Source organism: Rhinolophus sinicus, chromosome 4, assembly GCF_057876585.1.
Source record: "Rhinolophus sinicus isolate RSI-liver-muscle chromosome 4, RSI-T2T, whole genome shotgun sequence".
NCBI classification, from domain to species: domain Eukaryota; kingdom Metazoa; phylum Chordata; class Mammalia; order Chiroptera; family Rhinolophidae; genus Rhinolophus; species Rhinolophus sinicus.
In genome coordinates this window covers 1509517-1530660 of record NC_142504.1, presented here as the reverse complement: position 1 = coordinate 1530660, position 21144 = coordinate 1509517, and the positions used below count along the sequence as shown (strand labels likewise).

Below are 21144 nucleotides of genomic sequence, written 5' to 3'. Positions count from 1 at the left end.
TCATTTGGAAATATAAACTTAGTAGGAAGCCAGGAAACCTCTGGAAGAAAAAAAAAAAGACAAAGAGCTGTATGATGTTGATTAAAACAATAATTAAAATTATGTGGTGCTAGAACATTGATAAACCAATGGAACAGACAAAACAATTCAGTGTCTGATATATCAGAAATAGATTTATATCTGTGTGGGAATTTAGAATATGATAACGGTGGCATCTTAAAAGCAGACGGGAAAAAGTAATGGTTTGGGACAATTACTCTGTCATTAAGAAAAGAAAATTGCACCCATTATTTCTCACTTTGCAATATGATGAATTTCCAAAATCATGATTATTTATAGGTAGGTAATGAAACCATAAAACTAAACCAAGAAAACTTGGGCTGAGTCTTGTATGGCACTGGGTAGAGGGAGACCTTTTCTACATGAGACTCACACTGACATAAAATTTAAAAACCTCTACATGGCCAACAAAGTCTCTGAAGAGCCGCTGAAGCAAGACCCATCCCTTCATCTAGCACGTTTCTCAAAAGACATTCATTCACTCACGCCACACGGTAGGCTGTCCCTCGTTTTAGTTTTCTCATGTAAAAGAAAAAAAAAGACAAATCCAACTTGAAGCTCTGAGCTATGCCCGTGTCTTTGCAGTGAGCAACTTGTTCCGCATTAACTGCTGACAACAGGGCTGCAAACGGTCCCCCCAGGGCTGGGGAAGGCGAACAAGCACGGGATTGACACGGCAGGACAGACACGGGGCAGGACAGACACGGGGCAGGACAGACAAGGGGCAGGACAGACAGACACGGGGCAGGACAGACAGACACGGGGCAGGACAGACGCCGGGCAGGACAGACACGGGGCAGGACAGACAGACACGGGGCAGGACAGACAGACACGGGGCAGGACAGACGCCGGGCAGGACAGACACGGGGCAGGACAGACACGGGGCAGGACAGACGCGGGGCAGGACAGACAGACGTGGGGCAGGACAGACAGACACGGGGCAGGACAGACACGGGGCAGGACAGACAGACACGGGGCAGGACAGACGCGGGGCAGGACAGACGCGGGGCAGGACAGACAGACACGGGGCAGGACAGACGCCGGGCAGGACAGACAAACACGGGGCAGGACAGACGCCGGGCAGGACAGACAGACACGGGGCAGGACAGACACGGGACAGGACAGACAGACGCCGGGCAGGACAGACACCGGGCAGGACAGACACCGGGCAGGACAGACACGGGGCAGGACAGACGCCGGGCAGGACAGACACGGGGCAGGACAGACACGGGGCAGGACAGACAGACACGGGGCAGGACAGACAGACGCGGGGCAGGACAGACAGACACGGGGCAGGACAGACACGGGGCAGGACAGACGCGGGGCAGGACAGACAGACGTGGGGCAGGACAGACAGACACGGGGCAGGACAGACAGACACGGGGCAGGACAGACAGACACGGGGCAGGACAGACAGACACGGGGCAGGACAGACAGACACGGGGCAGGACAGACACGGGGCAGGACAGACACGGGGCAGGACAGACGCGGGGCAGGACAGACGCGGGGCAGGACAGACAAACACGGGGCAGGACAGACACGGGACAGGACAGACAGACGCCGGGCAGGACAGACGCGGGGCAGGACAGACGCGGAGCAGGATGACGGCGCTTCCTGGCACAATGAACAAACATGATGCACTTTGAAAACCCAAGTTGGATACAGTTTTTGTCCTATTGTTTTTTTTTCTTAATTGCGCAACGTCATTACATCATTTACGCGTTAGGAACCTGACCAGGACCCGGGGAAGCTCATCACGAGACAAAGGCGCAGCGGCATCGCTTCCCGTCAATGCTCTTTAAACACAGCCGCACTCCTACCGGTTTGAAAGCCGGATCCGACGCGGTGCCCGGGCCCAGGCCGCCAGGAGCGCGCCCCGCGGTCGGAGCCTGGCGGGGGCTGGACGGCGCCCTGCGTCGGACAGGCAGCCGCCTGAGCGGCGACTCTGACGACCTTTTATACACACGCGGTGGGTTTCACGTCTCGCGTTTTACAGACGTGGCCACAGGTGTCACAACGTCCTTTCAGAACGTGAACCCCCAGACCCACCCCTCACACCGGGGGGAGGGCTGCGCGCCGCTGAAAGCAGCCGTGCTCCCCGCGGGGGCGGCACCGACCCCGCCTCCCCGCGCACGTGACGCAGAGCGTAACACGGGGGCGGGACGCGGCCCACGTCAGGCCAGGCCGAGCCGGGCGGAACCTACGGGCGCGCGGCGGCGTTTCCGGGGGGACGCTGAGGGCGACACCGGGTCCTCGGGTGACGGGTCCCCGCGCGGGCCCGCGCTCCGGCATGAAGTTTCGCGCCAAAATCGTGGACGCGGCCTGTCTGAACCACTTCACGCGTGAGCGGGGCGGCGTGGGGAGGAGCCCAGAGGGGCGGGCGGCCGGAAGGAGGCTGCGCGCGGCGGGCTTCGGGCGGGAAGCGCGCGGGGTGCGCACCCGTGGGCAGGGCGGCCGGTGCCCGGGGCTGTTTCTAAACCCGATCCCCGGCCCGGGGCGTTTCCTCGTGCGCCGGCGCGGGCCGCGGGGGGCAGCCGGACGTGCGCAGACCTCCGTGGGCCCGTGTGCTGGAGGCGTGGATGCGTCCCGCGGGCGCCGGCCCCTGCGAGCGGCGGGCGCCTTGTCGCAACCGGACGGGGGCTGCGTGCCTGGCCGGGTGCGGGGCGGCTGCCTGACTCCTCGGTACTAAGGTGCTTTCCAGTGGGACCCCACTGCGCACGGCTGTGTCCGCCGGGAGGCTGCACCGTGTTGAACTAGCTCTCGGGCTGAGCATCTCGGGCTGGGCTCTCGGGCTGAGCTCTCGGGCTGAGCATCTCGGGCTGAGCATCTCGGGCTGCGCTTTCGGGCTGAGCATCTCGGGCTGGGCTCTCGGGCTGGGCTCTCGGGCTGAGCATCTCGGGCTGAGCATCTCGGGCTGAGCATCTCGGGCTGAGCATCTCGGGCTGCGCTTTCGGGCTGAGCATCTCGGGCTGAGCATCTCGGGCTGAGCTCATGGGCTGAGCTCTCGGGCTGAGCATCTCGGGCTGAGCATCTCGGGCTGGGCTCTCGGGCTGGGCTCTCGGGCTGAGCATCTCGGGCTGAGCATCTCGGGCTGAGCTCACGGGCTGAGCTCTCGGGCTGAGCATCTCGGGCTGAGCATCTCGGGCTGAGCTCACGGGCTGAGCTCACGGGCTGAGCTCTCGGGCTGAGCATCTCGGGCTGAGCATCTCGGGCTGGGCTCTCGGGCTGGGCTCTCGGGCTGGGCTCTCGGGCTGGGCTCTCGGGCTGAGCATCTCGGGCTGAGCATCTCGGGCTGAGCATCTCGGGCTGAGCATCTCGGGCTGAGCTCTCGGGCTGAGCATCTCGGGCTGAGCATCTCGGGCTGAGCTCTCGGGCTGAGCTGGCCCAGGGGCCGTGGGGAGCGCCCCAGGAGTTCCTTACCGTAGCCCCCCACTGCAGGAGTCAGCAGCATGGTCGCCAAGCTCGCCAAAGCCTGCACTCTCCGCATCAGCCCGCGTCGGCTGAACTTCATCCTCGCTGACAAGGTGGCCAACGGAGGGGTGAGCATGTGGTGTGAGCTGGAACAGGTGAGCAGGAGCTCCCGAGGGGCGTCGGACGCTGCCCAATGGGTCGGAAAGGGCACAGGGGTCCCTCCTTTTCTTCCCTTAGGAGAACTTCTTCAACGAATTTCAAATGGAAGGTGTGTCAGCAGAAAACAATGCGATTTATTTAGAGCTAACGTCAGAGAATCTGTCTCGAGCCTTGAAAACTGCCCAGAATGCCAGAACCTTGAAAATCAAGCTGACCAATAAACACTTTCCCTGCCTCACAGTCTCCATAGAGCTGGTGAGTAGGAGGGGAGCGATTCTGAAACTTCCCGGAAGGAACTGAAGTGGCTGGCTGTTGGAAGTTAACTGGTTTTCTGGCACCTAAATATTTTCCACTGGACTCAGTTTCTCCTCCTACTTAATGGCATTGGCTTGTTCAGCACACGTCCCAGCTCCTAACCCAGAGCAGACCACGCACACCCTGAATATTTGTTGAACAGGTTTTGATGAATGGATTGAGAACATTCCACTTAGATGTGGTATGTTAGCTTTTTTATTTTTGTCCCTTAGTTTTGTTTTTGTTTTTTAAAAATATTGACGTTATAAAAATAGTGTGTAATTCTTCTCTTGGCAGTTATCTGTGTCGAACAGTAGTCGCATTGTAACCCACGATATCCCCGTAAAGGTCATTCCTAGGAAACTATGGAAGGATTTACAGGAACCGACAGTCCCAGACTGTGATGTGAGTGATGCTCATTTTTAAAGGATACTCCACGAAAAAAAAGTGGAGTATTTGCCTTTTGCTGTTTACATAAAGATCTTCAAACAGTGCAGAGCAGCAGTAAAGCCACACGCCACAGGTGGGAGACAATGTCTTGCTCAGCAGCGGCGCTTAAATAAAACGACTACACGGAGGGAGCACTGTGGGGGACGGTTTCTGTCGGGAGTGATGGCTTAGGCACCTGTTTGGGTCTCACAGAACGTGATGGTGCCTCATCCTGTAAGGAGTGATGCCTGGGGTGTGCGTAAGAGCCAAGGGCAGAGGCTGCCTCAGTCCTGGCAGGAATCCCAGGGCAGCTGGCAATAAACATGAGGCCCAAGAGTCTGTTGCTTCTTGCTTACGATTTGTTGGAGAAGAGACCGTGGAAAAGGAATTTTACTGGAGGATATCCGCACCTCCTGGGAAAAGCCAGCATTGTATCCAGCACTGTTGGTGACCTGGTCTGAGCGGGGGTGCAGGGACTTCCTCGTGGTCCTTTTCCGGGGTAAGAAGGCCTGTCTGGCTGTGCGTCCCTCAGAGTCTTATTCCCCTTGGGTAACATAGGGCCTCTGGCCGGAGTGCCCACAGGTGTGTGGTCGCCAAGGTAACCACAGAGGCAGGCGTGAGTTAGGGAAATAAAATTGTTTTTTTTTTTATTTTATTTTAAAAGGACAGTGTAAAACCCCAGATTCCAGAGCTGCTAAGCGTGCACGTGTGGCAAACCTAGGCAGCAGGGTGCACCTGTCAGCACTTGACTACTCACATCTTTAATTCTCCTGAGTTTTCTCATTGCTTTCGTAGGTTAGTATTTATTTGCCAGTCCTGAAGACTATGAAGAGCGTGGTGGAAAGAATGAAAAACATCAGCAATCACCTTGTAAGTTACAGCTTCCTCGGAAATGAGCCCGGAGTATTGGGTTCAGGCTGCATGCCTGCCACAGGTTTGGGTCCCCTGTGGGTACCCGGAGGCCTGGTGCGGCGGGCGCCCTCACCGGCCTGTTGTTCAGAGCTGCAGTTTCACGGTGTCCGGGAAACCTGTGCTGGTGCTTTCCTCTCCCTCCCGGGGGAGGCTTTTATGTTTGCCCTGGTCCATCACACTTGTATTTATAGCATGTTAACAATATAGCCAACTTCTGGCTTCCTTCACTTGTGTTTTGGACAAACATCGCAGCTTGCCTGCTGCATGTATGTGTTTTATGAATCACTGACACTGGCAGTGAGGAGTGTCCTGTCTGCTTAGTGGACGTTTCAGCGAGCCCAGCACGGAGCCCCCCAGCCCACGCCGTCTCCCCCTCATCAGCTGTCTGCCAAGTACATGGACGTATTTCCTTTGCTGTTTGCTTATGTGGCGGTTGGTCCACTACCGTGTAACAAAATGCTACAGCATGTGACAGTGCTGGGGAAGGGTGTGGATGGTCCCCAGTCACCCCCAGGATTCTTTGAATTTGAATTCTTCCTTTACTTGACCCCAAACATTTGATTATGTCCCGAATGTTCTAAAAACCGCCATCAGCCTGACGAAGTGTCCACTTTTGATCTTCATCTGCCTGGCCTCGTCCCTTGTCACGTGGCCACACCGTCCCTGCAAAACCTCCCTCGACTCTTGTTCTTCCCCACACTGCCAGCTCTTTCCAGGCTCTGTCTCGGCCATTTCACACTCGCTGTCTTGTGTCCCACCTCCCCCCCGCCCCCCACGCTTAGCCTCTCGCCATTCGCTGTAAGTCTGTGCTGAGTGCTCCACGCTAAGTGACCTGCCAGCATCGGAAAGGGAAACGCTATCTCAACCATCTTTGTGTCCCGGCCACCACTGTAGGACTGTCACCCAGCAGGCGGTTAGTAAGTGTCACATGGACCTGGAATGAAATGTACCTTCAAGTGATCTTTGGAATTGCAAAGGTTTTCCGAGGCCTCGGAACCGTTTGTGGGCCGTTCGTATCTGTGACGGTGCTCACGTAAGAGAGATTGTCGTTCTTGGCTTAGTCGCCTAGATGTCATTTGAACTTGCAGTCGGCTTCCGCTGCCGCAGTGGGAGCTGTGCTGCGCTTGGGGTGCTCCCCTCACTGCACCATTGTTGACCCAGTTGTCAGGCGGGAAGCTTCCACTGCCAGGGCAGGGGCCCTGGGGACCTGAGACAGCTTCCGAGAGGCCCAGGAGAGGAGGCCAGGCCAGGCAATTCATCTGCGGACCCCATTGTTTTGTTCTTTCTGTCCAAGGGCAATGAGTTGGCCCAGTAGCCTGGGTAGAGAAAATCATCAGAAGTGTTTTTCTCCAGAGTATTTAAAAACAAACAAAAGTGTTTGGCATGCCTGCTGCCATCTGCCCTCCTACATGGAAAGTTGTCATGTGTGGGAAGTAGAGCCAAGGGCCTGAGGACGTCTACCCGGGTGACAGGGTCTGTGTCTGAAGGTGACAGGCAGGGGACGTAAGGCCGCTGAGTGCGACTCAGTACGTGGAAAACACCTGTCCCATGGGGAGCTGAAGCCACGTGCTGAGGCCCCACCCTCCCTCCTTTCCTTTATGGGAGCCGTGGCCGCGGGGATGGGCTGTGTGAGTCGGGTGCGAGCAGCAGAAACAAGCACCCTGTGCAGGCTTCCCGCGCTGTCCTGCCCACGTCTTCACCATGACGTGGTGCTGTCAGCTCAATTCTGGCTCCGCCTCCTGTGGGCGTGGCTGGGACTTGCTCGTGGGGGAGGGGGCGTGGATAGGTACCGGCATTTCCCCACTGTCTCTGGCGTCCAGGTGTGCGGCCTCCACTTGGGAGGTGTCTGGTGAGCACGGTCCTCCTGCCGCACTCGGGGTCCCCCACTCTCACCTGCTGTCCAGATCCTCTCTACCTCCGTTTCTGTTCGGTAATTTGTATTTTCTGACTTTCTGCCTCGTCTTCTCTTCCCGCTCTGTCTGTGTGCCCACATTCTCGTGGTTTCTTGCCTGTTTCCTTTCCATTTCCGATATTTGCCCCTATATTTCAAGTTACTTCCTGAGTCCTGTCAGCTCTCTTTGTACATCTGCAAGCGGTCTGGTCACGTCATGTCGGAGTGTCCCTGATTCTGACCTATGCTCTCCTTTCGTAGCTTCACTGTCCTCAGTTTCTTCCAGTTCTTTCTGAAACACAAGTCCCTCCCTCTCTATGTCTGCTTCGTGCAGCACCCCCAGGCCCCTGAGTGCTGTTTGGCCAGTGTTGTTCCTCTCTTTCCCGAATGTCGTGGTTTGGAGTCTGACCACAATCCCCTTAGGACACGTATTCCTTTCAGGTGGGGGAACCAGGTGGGTTTGTGGCTTCAGCACTGGGGGGTTCTCTGTTCCCTCATGACATCAAAGTGTACGGCACGCAGCCTTCCCCGTGGCCAGCTCTCCTGGGCTTCCTGGCTCCTCCCCCTCCTCCTCCACAGAACCCAGGGTGCCCACCCTGTGCAGGCCTCCCCAATTCCCATCTCCTGGCAGAGCCCCCAGCGCCACCTGGTTTGGGTCTCTGCCGAGTTCTCCAGGCTCCTCTCCTGTGGGAGTTACAGGCCTCGTCTTCTCTGTTGCTGATGCCGTGTGGGTCTTGGTGCCATCGGAAGTGTTCTGGGGGTTGGTAGGGCTACCTTGTCACCTGGTTTGGTGGAAGCCGATGCCTGTGGTGTTTTTTGGGGGGGGCGGAGGTCATTTCCTGTTCTTTTTTAAGACTGAAATGCTCCATTTGCAGATAATTGAAGCAAACCGAAATGGGGACCTGAACTTGAAAATAGAATCTGAGCTAGTGTGTGTTACAACTCATTTTAAAGATCTCGGAAACCCTCCATTTGGTAAGTTTCCTGGTGGGTTGTTTGCTCCTGATACATTGTTTCAGATGACCGATACATTGTTTCAGATGACCGATACATTGTTTCAGATTACCAAGGGTCTAACCACAAGAGGTTGTTTCAGTGCCTGTGACTCAGGCCTGGGGAGGGGACATGACTGAGGTTGGTCGCCTGCCACTAGCCTGTGGAATGGGAAGGTGAGGGCCTTCCCTTTCCCAGAGGTGACAGGACGTTTCTTCCTCCTGGGAATGAGAGGCCTCCCATTAGCTGCGTGTGTCTTAGCTGTTTGGTGTACGTACACACACGAGGAGACACCGTGATCTGGCCTAATGGGGACACTGGGCCATATTTTGGGTCCCCGTAAGTGAAGCTACCCTGTAAATTAGCACAGTGTTCCAGAGTCAGGACTTGGTCCGTTCTCGCTGACCGAATGATTACATCCGCGCTTTGCAGCGTTTCTGCAGCACGCTAATCAGGGTAATGCAGCTCGTTTACGTAAGTGCCACTTCGCTTCCCTGGGTTCCCTGTCATGTCTGAAGGGTGTCCCTGTGGTTTTAGCCTCTGAAGACGCCTCTCAAGACAGAAACCCAGCGCACATGGTAGAAGTGCACGTGGATATCAGAAAGTTCCTGCAGTTTCTTTCTGGACAGCAAGTGAACCCCACAAAGGCCATCTGCAGTAAGTGCGTTTTCTTCTGTTTTTCTCCTTCCAGCACATTCATCTCCTCTAGCTCCCCAGGTTGTACGCGGCCTCGCAAGTGTGTGACAGCTCGGTCATGTGGCCTCTGGTTCTCCAGGCCCCCGGGTGTTTGGGTTTCCTGGGTTCTGAGGTACGCAGAGGCACCACAGGAGACAATTGTGGGGTCGGGCTCCTGCAGGCCTGGCGGGGGTCCACACCTTCTCGCCAGGCGTCATACATGGTCTGTGCCTGGAGAGAGGCTGCAGGAGGACGGGTACTGACCACCCATCTTCTGCACTGACCCAGCCTGAGGGACGCGACACCCTGACACGCTGGGCTTGACGTTCCCATCGCGATGCCCTCGCTTCCTTCCTGTGTCTAAACCTCACCTGTCCCGTACCTGACGCCTGCAACCTCTCGCCTACCCCCTGGATTCCGTCTCACGCAGCCACACACCTGCCTCGGCATCCTTGCCCATTGGCCGTACCTGACGAGGGCTCACTCCCAGGGTCTTCCAAGGCTGGCTTTCTCCTGGCCACAGAGATCACAAGAAACGGTCCTCTTAGTGACAGCTGCCAGGCTGATGCTCAGCCACCTGTGAGCACAGCTGAGGAGGAGGAGGGCCCAGAATGTACCTGGTAACTGTCAGATCGTCAGCACTCTGTGGAGAAGGGATGGAAAATTCCAGGGGGCTGTGTCTAGGACCAGCCTGTACAATGAGAGGCTGGAAGAGGAGGAGAGACCACAGGAGGGCGTAGCCTGGGTGTCACAGGAAGGTGTTAGGTGGGGCGGAGGGCACCGGAGGTGGGGGGTGGCCACGGGCCGGGAGGGGAGGAGGGCGGGCCTGGCTGGGTGGGGCAGCAGGCACCAGTGTCCGTGTGTGCGGCTCCTGGAAAGGCTGTGCCGGGCTCGGGCGCGTTTCTAGGCCGAGCGGTGGGAGCGTGCTTCAGCACAGGGTCCGTGCAGGTTTCAGACGCTTTGCATGATGCCAGCTTGCACGGCTGCCAGGGACCTTGCTGAGTGCATGTGCCTCGTAGCTCTGGGCTCGGCTGTCGAGTCTCAGTTCTGCCATGTTCTGGGGGCAGCCTGGCAGCTAGCGCCCTGCCTGCAGAGTGGAGGCGGGCAGCAGGCTCTGAGCTGCACTGTGGCCAGGAGCCAGAGTTGTGTGTTTGTCACTGGCCAGACTGACCGCCCCCACTCTCAGAGGGACCCACATGTGGCAGAGCCGCACCAGCCCTGACAGCAAACACCGCGCTTCTTTTACTGGTTCTTTACTCCCCAAATCTCCTTTTCTGCCTGCAGTTCTGTCCCTGGGCGACCTCCGTCCAGGGTCCTTTCCCCATCCCATCTCTGGGTGTGGCCCCCGCTGTCGTCCGTGTCCACCTGTGTGTGCCCGCACTTCTGCAGGGGAGTCTGTCCCCCTGGGCCTCTGGCCCCCGCCCCGTGACTGCTCTCTCCACAGCTGGGGCCCGAGAGCTCTCGTTACCCTGTTGTCCTCACCGCGGCTCCAGCGGGTTCAGCGGGTTTCCTTTGGAGCAGCAGCTCTGTCCTGGTCCCTGTGGTGAGGGCCCTGGCTGCTGGGCCTTGTCACACTGCGGCCACCTGTCCTCCTCTGTGGCACTTGCTCTCTGGTCTTGTGCCTCTGCCTGGACTTTGCCCCGTGGCCGAGGCCTTCGCAGGATTGCGAAGTCCCTGCGCTGCTGACGGATGTGCCTCCTTCTGTCCCCTCTTGTGCTCTCGTGTGTGACACAGCCTGTCCCAGGGGCAGTGAAACCGCCCGCCCTTGGCTTCCTCAGCGCACTGAGTCCCTTCCCTGTAGGAAGCACTTTTCCCTGGAAGACCATGGATTGGGGTGAATGTGGTGCCAGGCAGCTGCACTGTGGGCTGTTCACCTCAGGCCTTGGCAGCTTTGCGTCTCTCTCCCGAGCGCAGCCGGCATCCAGGTCAGCTGGCCGGTCGGTGGCAGGCACACACCGTCCTGGGGGGCCAGGCGCTCCGTGAGCACAGGCTTCTCCAGGGGGCCCCAGGGTGGACGTGGGAGCTGGGAGGCCTGCCCATCACAGCTTTCTTCTCTCCCTCCCTAGATATTGTCAGGAACAAGGTGGTTCACTTCGATTTGCTCCATGAGGACGTGTCCCTGCAGTATTTCATCCCGGCGTTGTCATAGCAACGCCTGCCGGATTGGGCGCCTGGGATCTCTGGCACCACTGGCCGGAAGAGGCTGTCGGGTGATGTGTTCTGTCGTTTGTCCTCGCAGCAGCGCAGAGTCTGTACATTTATCTTATGTTTCCCTCTGATATTTTAACTGGACATTGAATTCGTGAAACACAGTTGGATAAACATTACTTCATATTCTTTGTTCTTGTATCTGTTTTGTTGTGCTTTTAAGACATTGGAAAGAGTGTATTTATCCAGACTTTGAATAGGACTTGCTCATCGAAGGTGTGAAAATCTTCTTGTATTTAGAATTGGTCTAGAATCCAAATTCACAGAGCTGCTGTCTGGAGCACGGGTCTGCTTCCGCCTGAGCATCCGGTGGGGACAGCCTGGGCATTACGGGTCCCTGTGTCACCTGTCCTGGCCTGTCCCTGGGAGCCTGTGCCATGCCCGTGGCTCAGAGTGTGGGGGTGTCTGGCTACAGCGTGGGGCTTGTGATTCCCATGAAGCTGTCCCGGCTGCCATTCCTGCCAGTGTCCCTGAGGCCACTGTGGGTCCCAGGTTCTAAGTCTTTCTGGAAAAAGCGCCTGTGTGTTTACAGGAAGAACAAACAGGCCTCCTCAGTCAGTGTCTGTGCTCAGTGACAAGGCCACGTTTCTGTTTGTGCGTCATGGTCACCGAGCCCTGCGGGGTCCCTGGTGCGTCTCATCATAGTTCCCAGTGTGCCCGACTGTCACCTGCCCTGTGCAGGTGGACATCGTAGGGTGGCCGTTATCTCAAGGTCCCATTGCAAATGGAGCAATAAGGCAGTTGCATAAGATAAGAGGAAGAAATGGGACATTAGCAACAGTGAAAATTGTTTTATGGCTGTTTCCTATGATTAGGTAAAACCAGTGTTTTTGAGTGCCTCTTCTCAGGCGCACTAACGTTAGCTCAAATAGCATGTAGTGTTTTGTTAAACTCATACTTTAAAATCACGATGTCATTTTAATTTCGCAGCCTCTCTCCTCTGGCCTATTGCAGTGATACCTGAGGCCCGTTTATAAAACCTAGACGTCTGTTACCGAGAGCGTGCTAGTGCTTTGACCGTCTGCAACATTGTTACTTCTGAATGTTTAAATGACATTTCATGTGTAATGAAAATACAGCGGGTACCAAAAAAAAATGTGTACACATTTTAAGAAAGGAAAAAACTATCAAAAAATTGCAATACTCAATATGTACTGATAACAAAAGATGAATACAAGTCACGTTTGACTTCTGCAATGGCAAGAGGTGCTCAAAGTGGTTCCCATCAGCGTCCAGACACTTCTGATGACGGCGAACTACTGCTTGAGCAACGTTGACCAAAGTGCCCACTTGTATACATTTTTTTATTTTTTGGCAGCCCCGGTATATTGCTTCTTATAGAAATTAATAGTAAAAGCACATTTCTCTCCATCTGCTTTACACAGACTGCCCTTTGGTTTTCTTTCCTCAAGAATTTAGCCGGCACATCTGACCTTCCGTTGTTGGGGTGTCGGGGCCATGCTGAGGAGGACACGGGGCAGGGCCCATCCAGGTCAGAACAGCACAGACGTTCTGAGGTTTTGCGGTGTGGCCTCACACAGCCAGGGCAGGGATGGGATTAGAAGCCAGGACTTCTGACTTCTGACTGTAACCTGTCCCCTCACTTCTGCTAAGTGGCTGGAATAACAAATAACATTTCAGAGTTAACATTCACCAATCAGTTTTCGAATCTGGAAAGAGCATCTCAGTTTTAAATCTGCTATAGAAAAGTAGGTTTCCATGCAATTTTTAAGAGGTCCTAAAGCCAGACGTAATTTCCCTCAGTTCTGTATGCTATTAATTTAAGTAATACCTGATTTTGATGATTTTATGGATGGCTCAAGCTTTTCTGTGTGGGCGTGGGCAAAGGGCCCTTCCTGGGGATTCGCGGGCAGGGGCCTATTTCTCCTGGTCCTCGGCAGCACTGGCTGCCTCGTTGTGTTTTCAGGGCCTGAGACCCCCAGAGAGCCTTGACCGGGGTGGCTTTTCCCTCCCACCTTGGGGGCGGGGGGAATGGACGATAGAACCCGAATGCTGGGAGATGCACCAAGGCAAACTGTTAGGAAATAGCGAGTTAGTCCATTTGGAGGAATGACTGCAGTTTGAACAATTAGCTTATTTCCAGACTAACATCTCAGTGTGGTGCCGGTCTCTTAAAATAGCTTTCTGGATGGCAGACCGTCGCTGACTGGCTCTGCAGCCACCTGCCATGTGCAGGACTGTCCCGAGTGGTCATGCTCAGGCCACACTCCTCGGGCCCGCTCGTGATGAATGCCCGAGTGCCTGACCACCCTCCCTGCAGGGGCCACTTACCCGCCACAGCCCAGGGCCCCAAGGAGGCCACTGCTCCGGGGATCCTGGGCTGGGACCTGTGCTGGGGGGTGTGGCCCAATGGGCAGCGCGTCGTCGTGAAGAAATGTAGTTCTGTCCTTTCATACGGGTTCTGTGGGGGTTAAAAGAAAGCCTGGGCATCTTTGGGTTTCTACGGCTTCTCTTCAGTACAGCCCTGACCCAGGAGGTGGTCATATGTGACGACTGGTGTCACCTTCGCCCCTTAGACACCACTGGTGGGAGTAGGCACCGATCCCAGTGTCTTTGGGGTCCAAGGTGGTTTCTACTGTAGGTGGAGTGCCTTACAAAAGGGGTGCGCCCTTTGACCTCGTTCATCATCTTATGGGAACTTCCACAAACATTGTGTTACATCAGAGGTGTTCTGCCGTCGTACTGAACAAACATGGAATGGGACTGGTTAGCGAGTCTGTGGCTTGACACAATTTCATCCTCTAAAAATAATGTTACAGAAAAAGTGTGCTGATGTGGCAAAACATTTCTGACTTAAGTTAAAAAGGAGCAGATCAGACAGGACGCGTACTGCCTGACCCCAGTGTGGAGAGCAGTGACGTGTACATGTGTCAATGATCGGAAGACACGGGGGAAATGCGCCAGCATTGAAACTGGGTTATTTCCGGATGTTTTATTTCAATTCTTATAAATGTAAGTATTTCCTAAAAGTTTTGCAATCAGCTTTGTACCAAAAAATAAATTCTTTTGTAAGGGATGTGTAATGATATTTGTTATTTGAATGTAGTCCGTAAGTAACTGGCAGTTAGAATTTTCTGAACGTCAGACTTTAGACTCTTAGTTTTCATAGCACGTCCTCATTTGCATAAGTAGGAATGTGAACTTTTATTTGTCTAGTTAAAATTATAACAGGTACAAAATACTGAGTCAGGTAATGTTGCACCCGGAATAATTGCCTGTCCCGGGCCCAGTGTGAGTGAGGCTCAGTCGGTGTGTGTGACCCCGTCTTCGTGGTGATGGGGAAGGACCGACATCAGGTCCCAGGCCTGGACCAGGCTTCCCACGGCGCCTGATGACAGCAGAGCCCCAGGGTAGCGCCAGGAAGCAGAGCCTCGGCTGCTCTCTCACCCCGACTGAGCCCCTGGAACCTGCTCGGCACAGAAAGGGGCCTGACGCTGGTGCCGTCCTGGCCCTTTCTGGAAGACACCCTGGTCCTGTCAGGGTGGTGGCTTCTGGCTGACTAATGCCGCCCGCCGCTGTGGTTGGCGTTTAAAGCAGCACAGCGCTCAGGCCTTGGCTGAACTGCGAGGTTCAGTAAACGCTCCAGGAACTGGGCATGCTTGCTGACGGGGGGGGGGGGGGGGGGGGGGGGGGGGTGCCCTGGGTTCCCAGCCAAGGGAGCTCTAAATGTTTGGCCCTTAGATAACACACGCTTCCCTAATGGGGAGGGACCATCACCATTGTCACCAGGTGCCTGTGCTTTCCTCTGCTGTTTGAGTAAACCGGCAGGGGGGCAGGGGGTGTGTGGGTGGGGTGATGTGAGGAGGTGGCCCTGCCCTCCCCAAGCTGGGCCAGACCCTGCCCTCTGCAGCCCTGATCCGACTTCGCCAATTTCTGGAGCGTGCAGTCTTGTCCAGTAGAGAATGTGATGCTCAGTGTGTCTTACTGTGTGTCACTTACCTGTTCCTGAAGGACATGGTGGGCACGTCTGAAATAAGCAGGAGACACCCTGGGCTCAGCGCAGCTCCATGGACCTGGGAGGGGCCGTCGGGGGACCGAGCTTTGTTCTGCATCGTCCTGTGCCTTGCGCCCTGTGTTTTGGAACTCAGATTCCCCCGTGGAAAATGTGTGTTGTGCTTTTCTTAATGATGGCACTGGAACAAGATAATGCAAACGTGGTTCGGTTCATTTCCCGCTGACGGTGTGTTTCTGAGAGAGAAGCGACGTGCTCCCCAGACCCACTGGTGCTTAGAAGTGATTTGCACGATGGCCGTTGTGTCCCTTCCGTGGTGTTTCCTGTGACTTTGCAGAGACGGGGCGGGTCTCACCCCCCACATCCGCAGGGGCCACAGGACCAGCGGCCTTCGGGGTGTACCTGTCAGGGTGTTTGAATGGTACCGAGTATGGATGTCTCACTCTATGTGGATGCCAGTGGGGAGAGAGGGAGGTTTAGAACAACGGCTGCCATTCGTTAATTCAACAACTCTGAGTCGTACAAAACATAGGTGACCTTTAGTCCCCGGTGTGGCAAAGCTGTTTTCTTCAATTTGGAAAATGGCTTTAAGTGTCCTGGGGAGGCCCTTCCTCGCCAATCGCAGAGCTCTCAGCTGTTTGTCACAGTCACCATAGTAACCTCCGTTACTTTATTGGAGCTGCTGTTGAGCCTCCCAGAGGACGCAGGCACTTAACACCCTTCAGGACACTTGCCTCTGAGCAGAAGGAAGGACCCCCGGGCTCGTGGGGGGGTGAGAACCCAGCTCCTGGGGGGAGGAGGGTGTCTCAGGACGCTGTGGTTGGCTGCTTGTCTAAGGCGCCCACCAGGAGGCTCACGGTCCCTCAAGAGGAGGAAGGGCTGCCTGTTGCTTTAGGACTGTTGGCCGTGCGCGGCCCCCACCTGCACGCCTTCCCCAGGTGCTGAGCAGGGGCCCCATGGGGCTCGGGTGGAGGGCGCTGGTCCCAGCCCTGGCCTTGCTGTCCTCAGTGCTGTCTGTCCCTGTGAGCAGCTCCGAGCAAGGTAAGGGGACATGGACCAAGATCCAGCAATTTCCCTGTTTTTGCCCCGTTTAGTTAGTTACCCAGTGTGTCTTCCGCCATCCGACGCCCATTCGTGACGGGGTGGGGGGGTGGGGTGCTGCCAAAGGCTTTGAGCCTCTGGAGATGGGATCTGGTGGGACCACAGGGTGCCCTAGGCACAGTGGCCATGGCCGCGGCTGCGGTGAGATGTCAGGCACGTGCGATTGCTTTGCAGTGATAGGGCCGCAGGGCCTCCCCCCGCTGAGTCCATTGGGAGGCACGGGGCCTGGGGACAGACAGAGCCTGGCTCTGCACTGGGCCCTGGGCGTGGAGGTGAGCCTCACGACACACGGTTGCAGTTGTTTCGCCCTTTGCACCTACGTGCACACGTGCCTGAGTGGCTAGTATCGTGCTCCCCACACCTGACCGCACACGACATCGAGCTTCTGCTCAGGAAGAGCTGCTGTCCACTGCCCTTGTCACGCTGCAAACCGTGACTGCCTTTGCGTGGACTGCTGAAACCCTCCAGCAGCAGTGGCCACATTCCAGTAGCCAGTGTTTCTCTCCATCTGTGTATGTCTTAAGTAGTTGCGCCTTTTGTGGAGTTAGGACTTAAGTAAACTGTTAGGGCAGTGCCAAAACCAGGATTAAACCTGAAATACAGAATTTGTGGGTAAGACAATCTAAATAGATAGCTTTTGTTCATCAAAACCTAGCCCAGACAAAGGAGAGCTGGGCAGCCAGATTCTGTGCTTTGCCTTCTGGAAGGTTCCCCGGGCTTCCTGCCCTGGCCTGGTGGCCTCCGCCTTCCACCCAGACCCTGAGGACGGCTTAGGGCCTGGCAAATCTGACTGTTCCTGACCGAGGGCCTTAGATGGGGATTTAAAAGAAGCCACTTTTGGAAACCATTTAATGTAACTCAATATTTGCACTTAAAGTACCTGAGAAACTCCAGGTGCCACTGTCCATTTGTTCAGTGTCCCCGGCTTGCCCCGACGGCCCATCCCTCGTCCTCACTGGTGACACGGCCCTTCATGCTCCTGCTGGTGGGGTCAGGCTCGTGGTGACGGCAGAGTGCGACCCTGCGCCCTCAGCCCCGTCCACACCAGCGCCGGCCACCAGAACATTCCACAGTGACAGGCTTCTGTACCCGGTCTCCCAGCCCTTGAAATGTGGCTAATGGGACAGAGAAACTAACCCTCAGTGTTACTTAGTTTTAGTTAAACCCAGGTGGCCCCTGTGGCTGGCTAGCATGGGGACAGCTCAGGGACTGTCATGTCACCTGTGTGCCTTGTCAGCTGCTTGCACCTCGGCGTAGCTCTGTGGACTTCTCACACTTCATCCTGGGCCATTGCTGAGCGGCCCCACCGTGAAGGGCAGGTGAGGGAGCAGGTGTCATTCCGTCAGCCCCCGTGTGGGTGTCAGCTCAGCGGGCAGCTGGTTCTGACAAGGGCTTCATATTTGACAGGAAGGTGACAAATGCATTTCCTGCGCATCAGAGGAGACTTTGCTTGCTAACTGCTGTGTGTTTGCAGTGGGTCCCTTCTGTAGGCACAGGGCACTTAAAATCATGTCACTGGTAAAACAGCAAAGTCCACGTTTCCCGAAGTCTCTGGGGTTTACCCGCCCCCCAGCACAGTGGGAAGGAAGCCAGAGGGCTGGGGTGGCTGAGGGGCCAGATGAGGCGCGAGGGCCTGTGTGCCAAACCAGAGGCGGGCACCTTTGAACTCCCCAGGGGCCTGTCTGTTTGTCCGGCTGCAGCAGAGTTGTGGGAAACACGGATTCACACACATTTGCCAGCCCGAGCCCCCCGCAGGCTCTTCAGCCATCTTCCTGGGACCTTCCATGCCTCCCCACCCCCCCAGAGTCAGCCTGAGCCACACATCAGCCCCCCTCTTGGTGTCGCTTTCTTCTCCAGTTACACATTAATTCACACACCACCCTGGAGCAGAGGAAAATGTCAGTAAGACGCCAAATGAAAGAGCAGTGGGGGGCCAGCGAGGCTGCCGGTAGTCGGTAGTCGTCCCTGTGGAAACTGGAAGGTGGCCTGTTCCCAGATGTCACAGTTCCGGTACTTTATTGTCAGACTTCCTCAGCTTCCACCAGCTGTGTCTCCTTGGAGTGGTGGCCAGTGTCAGATGGACACACAGACCCCTGCGTAAGTGCACGTGATAGGAAGAGCTTTTGGAAAGCAGAGGGAGAAAGCTTTACGTTTCTGGTTAGGGGAATACTGGTGGCGCTCTGGTCTTTCCGTCCCCGGTGTGATGCGTCCTGACATGAGTGCTCACGGGCGGAAGTTGGAAGCATGAGCTGCTCCGTTTTCCTGTTTTCTAGGACATTTCAGAGGAGGCTGGCTGGCTGACCGCCACGGCCTTGACCCACTGACCCCAGGATGGCCCTGGATCCCAAGGGCCCAGGAGCCGGCCAAGGGCATTTCCGACGACCGGGAACGGTGAGCTGCCTTTTCTCAGGTGTCAGCTGTGTCTCAGAGTATGCATTCAGCATTTTTTCCTTCAAAAGGAACATTGTACTTTTAATGGAGAAAAAAAGCAGTTTTTAAAGAAGGTGCTGGGGTTAAAGAACTGTACACAGAACTGAGCTTTATCTCAACTGTTGTTGTCACGTGGTGAGGACGGTCCTGTGACCTGGCCTCCGGGCCTGGCCCGTGTGGTCGAAAAGATTAACCCCAAACCCTGACAGCTGTATGTTAACTTAGGCGAATCCCGATTCTGTCCCCATTTCTGCCAAAGGGGATGAGCTCTGAAGTGGCATTCTGGTGTCACCTGGGCTCTTAGGTCAGTGCTGGAGCAGTCATCACCTGAAGGGTTTATTTGGGGACCGTGGCCTAGCTGTGGGGGAGGAGTTGGTGGCTCCTGGGTCTCGGGGGCAGTGTCCACGGTGAAGCCTGAGGGAGCCAGTGGCCGGTGGCCGGGAGAGTGAGCTGTGACGTGAGTGCCTTGAGACCACGTTTCTCCGGAGGCATTTTCGGGTTTCTCCGAGGGCCGCCCCTTCGCTCCTGCAAAGCCCAGGTGCCCTCAGCCTCAGGGTTCCCAGAACTGCCCGCTGCCCGCAGTGCACAGAGCCGCTGCCTCTTTTCTGTCGGGTCCCCTGTGGAACCCGGGGCAGAAACTCACACAAAAGAGACATGACTGGGACCACGGGTCTTACTTGCAAACGTCCTTTGCATGCTCTCTGATGCCAGCACACACGTCATGTTGGAACAGTGTGACACCGGAAGCTCTGCCATGGGACTGGCTCCTGCTAGTTAGTGTGACATGGCACAAGCATCTCATACCCCATTCCCCGGGCCCCCGGGTCAGAGCGGTGATGTGCCTGGGGGACGGGGTCCCCGAGACTGGTGGACCTGGTCTCATTGGTATCAGGCTTGTTAATGTTTAGAGGGACAGTCACTGGCACCAGGGCTCCTTGGTGACACGTGCTCAGGAACACCCCCTGGCAAGCGTGATTCTTACAGTTGAGACACAGTGGCGCACGGTATCGCCGAGGCCAGTGTGTGACACGTCCTCAGCTCGCTGTCTATGGCTGAGGGTGCGAGTTATGATGAGTGAGGCCAGCCCAGTGCCATGCCACCAGGGGCTGCCTGTGTGTGGCCAGGGACAGTCAATGTCTCTGAAAATAGCTGGAGCCCGCGGCCTGAACCTTCCTCGGGAGCCAGGGGAGGCCTCCCTTGTATGCGAACCATCCTTCCACTGCCATGTTTTGTTAGTGGAAAGGAGTTCTGAGCCCTCGGGCCCTCACGGGCACAGCCGAGGGGTTCTCACCTGCAGAGAGAGGGGCTCTTTGGGGCCGATCACATGCGAGGTGTTGGTGGACGTCACCGCACGTGACGGCACCTTCCTCAGGCCAACCTGCCCAGACTCCGCAGGAAGACCTTGGAGTTTGCAGCACGATGTGCTCGGACCAGCCGTGTCCCTTCCAAGTTTTTCGTGTCCTTGTCTCTCTGGCCTTCGGGAGACAGGTGCGGTCAGGGGCGGACAGGAAGACCTGGAGTTGTTCAGCCGCCTCCCAGGGGCCTTGCCCAGCGACCAGCTTCATCTTGCAGGGCCTCAGCCCCCCCACCCCCGTTCTCCCTAAAGAGTGCCCTCGTCTGCCCTCTGGTGGCAGTTCCTTGGTTGTTGCATCAAGAGCCAGGCTTGTGAAACCTGTTTTATCTGTGGAAGCCTGGTTCCAACTCAAATGTATGTCACCAGCCCGTGGCAGCAGGTGGTTCTTTAGAATATCTGTTAGGCCGTTCGACACCATTGTCAGAGTCCCACTCCGCAGAGTATGGGCCTGACCACAGCTTCGTGGCTCCTAGCCTGTGGCCCCCAGGATGCGTTTTGCGTCCCCTCCACTCCCTTTGCTCTGGGTGTCACCGTTTCCACCGTGCTTCACTCTGCTGTCCCTTCAACAAGCCACGTCCCACCTAATGGCCTCTGTACTGCTGTTTCGGGGGGCAGGGCTTTTTATTTTTGGACTCACTGGGAAGTTGCATAGCGGGAGAGTCATGGCTGTAGACAGGGGCCCACAGGTGTTAGTGGCTCTAAATGTGTCCCCTCCTCAGTGACACCTGGCACCAGAATACCTGCTGCCGCCCTTGCTGGTTTGGTGTCCACCTGCATGGTCTCCCCAGGTGTCCCCTGCCCCCCACCCCCCGCAGGAACAGGTGCCTGTCAGGAGTTGTCCACACTATTCCCAGCTCCCCAACTATTCACAGCACAAAGAGCCGCAGGTGGAAATGATGGCACCCCCACATTGGGCAAAGCCGAGGGCATGCAGCGACCCTTCCCCATGTGGTGACGTGCTGCCTGCCTCCCCTCTCTGCCTTCCCCTCGTACTCAGGAGCCCCCGGGAAGCTCCCATTACACCTGCAAGCTTCCGGAGCAGCAGTGGCCCCGGCCGCCGTCGCCAACTGCCTTGTGCAGCTGGGGGAGCGAGTGGTGCCTCCTGCGAGCTGCTGCAGGTGAGTGTGTGGTGGGTGCAGGTGGCTGTTGGCCTGTGGGGACCATGTGGGAACTTCCGGTCCTGTGGACACGGCAGGGCAGCCCGGAAGCATGACTGAAATGCATCTCCACAATAAGGGAAAGTGCACTTGCATT

General features: G+C 56.3%; 2 protein-coding genes across 10 annotated transcripts in view; both read left to right on the top strand.

Annotated features, from left to right (window-relative positions):
- The first annotated feature begins 2215 nt into the window (after positions 1-2215).
- HUS1 (HUS1 checkpoint clamp component) lies at positions 2216-12412 on the top strand. 5 transcript variants are annotated; one of them, XM_074341075.2, is made up of 9 exons: positions 2247-2402; positions 3499-3626; positions 3709-3885; positions 4222-4329; positions 5149-5223; positions 8032-8131; positions 8687-8806; positions 9255-9444; positions 10891-12412. In XM_074341075.2, coding segments are annotated over exons 1-9 (951 nt in total). In that variant the 5' UTR covers positions 2247-2350; the 3' UTR covers positions 10892-12412. The 5 variants fall into 5 exon arrangements, with proteins under 5 accessions (XP_019587248.1, XP_074197178.1, XP_074197176.1 ...); XM_074341076.2 differs by lacking the exon at positions 2247-2402 and adding an exon at positions 2618-2750; XM_019731689.3 differs by lacking the exon at positions 9255-9444 and having other exon boundaries at positions 2216-2402.
- Positions 12413-14706: 2294 nt separating this feature from the next.
- PKD1L1 (polycystin 1 like 1, transient receptor potential channel interacting) overlaps positions 14707-21144 on the top strand; it is a 126684-nt gene continuing 120246 nt past the window's right edge. For all 5 annotated transcript variants that reach the window (XR_016021008.1, XR_016021007.1, XR_016021006.1 and 2 more), the window contains exons 1-3: positions 14707-16046; positions 18380-18497; positions 20888-21008. Coding sequence is in view for 2 of the 5 variants with exons in the window: in XM_074341073.2 (XP_074197174.2) it covers positions 15962-16046; positions 18380-18497; positions 20888-21008 (324 nt within the window). In the remaining 3 variants the exon portion in view is untranslated. The remainder of the gene's footprint in view (positions 16047-18379; positions 18498-20887; positions 21009-21144) is intronic.

Coding starts and splice junctions, on each gene's coding strand:
- HUS1 (XM_074341075.2), top strand. CDS start 2,351: ATGAAGTTTCGCGCCAAAATCGTGGACGCGGCCTGTCTGAACCACTTC. Junction 2,403..3,498: donor CTGTCTGAACCACTTCACGC/GTGAGCGGGGCG, acceptor CCCCCACTGCAG/GAGTCAGCAGCATGGTCGCC. Junction 8,807..9,254: donor CCCCACAAAGGCCATCTGCA/GTAAGTGCGTTT, acceptor CGTCTCACGCAG/CCACACACCTGCCTCGGCAT.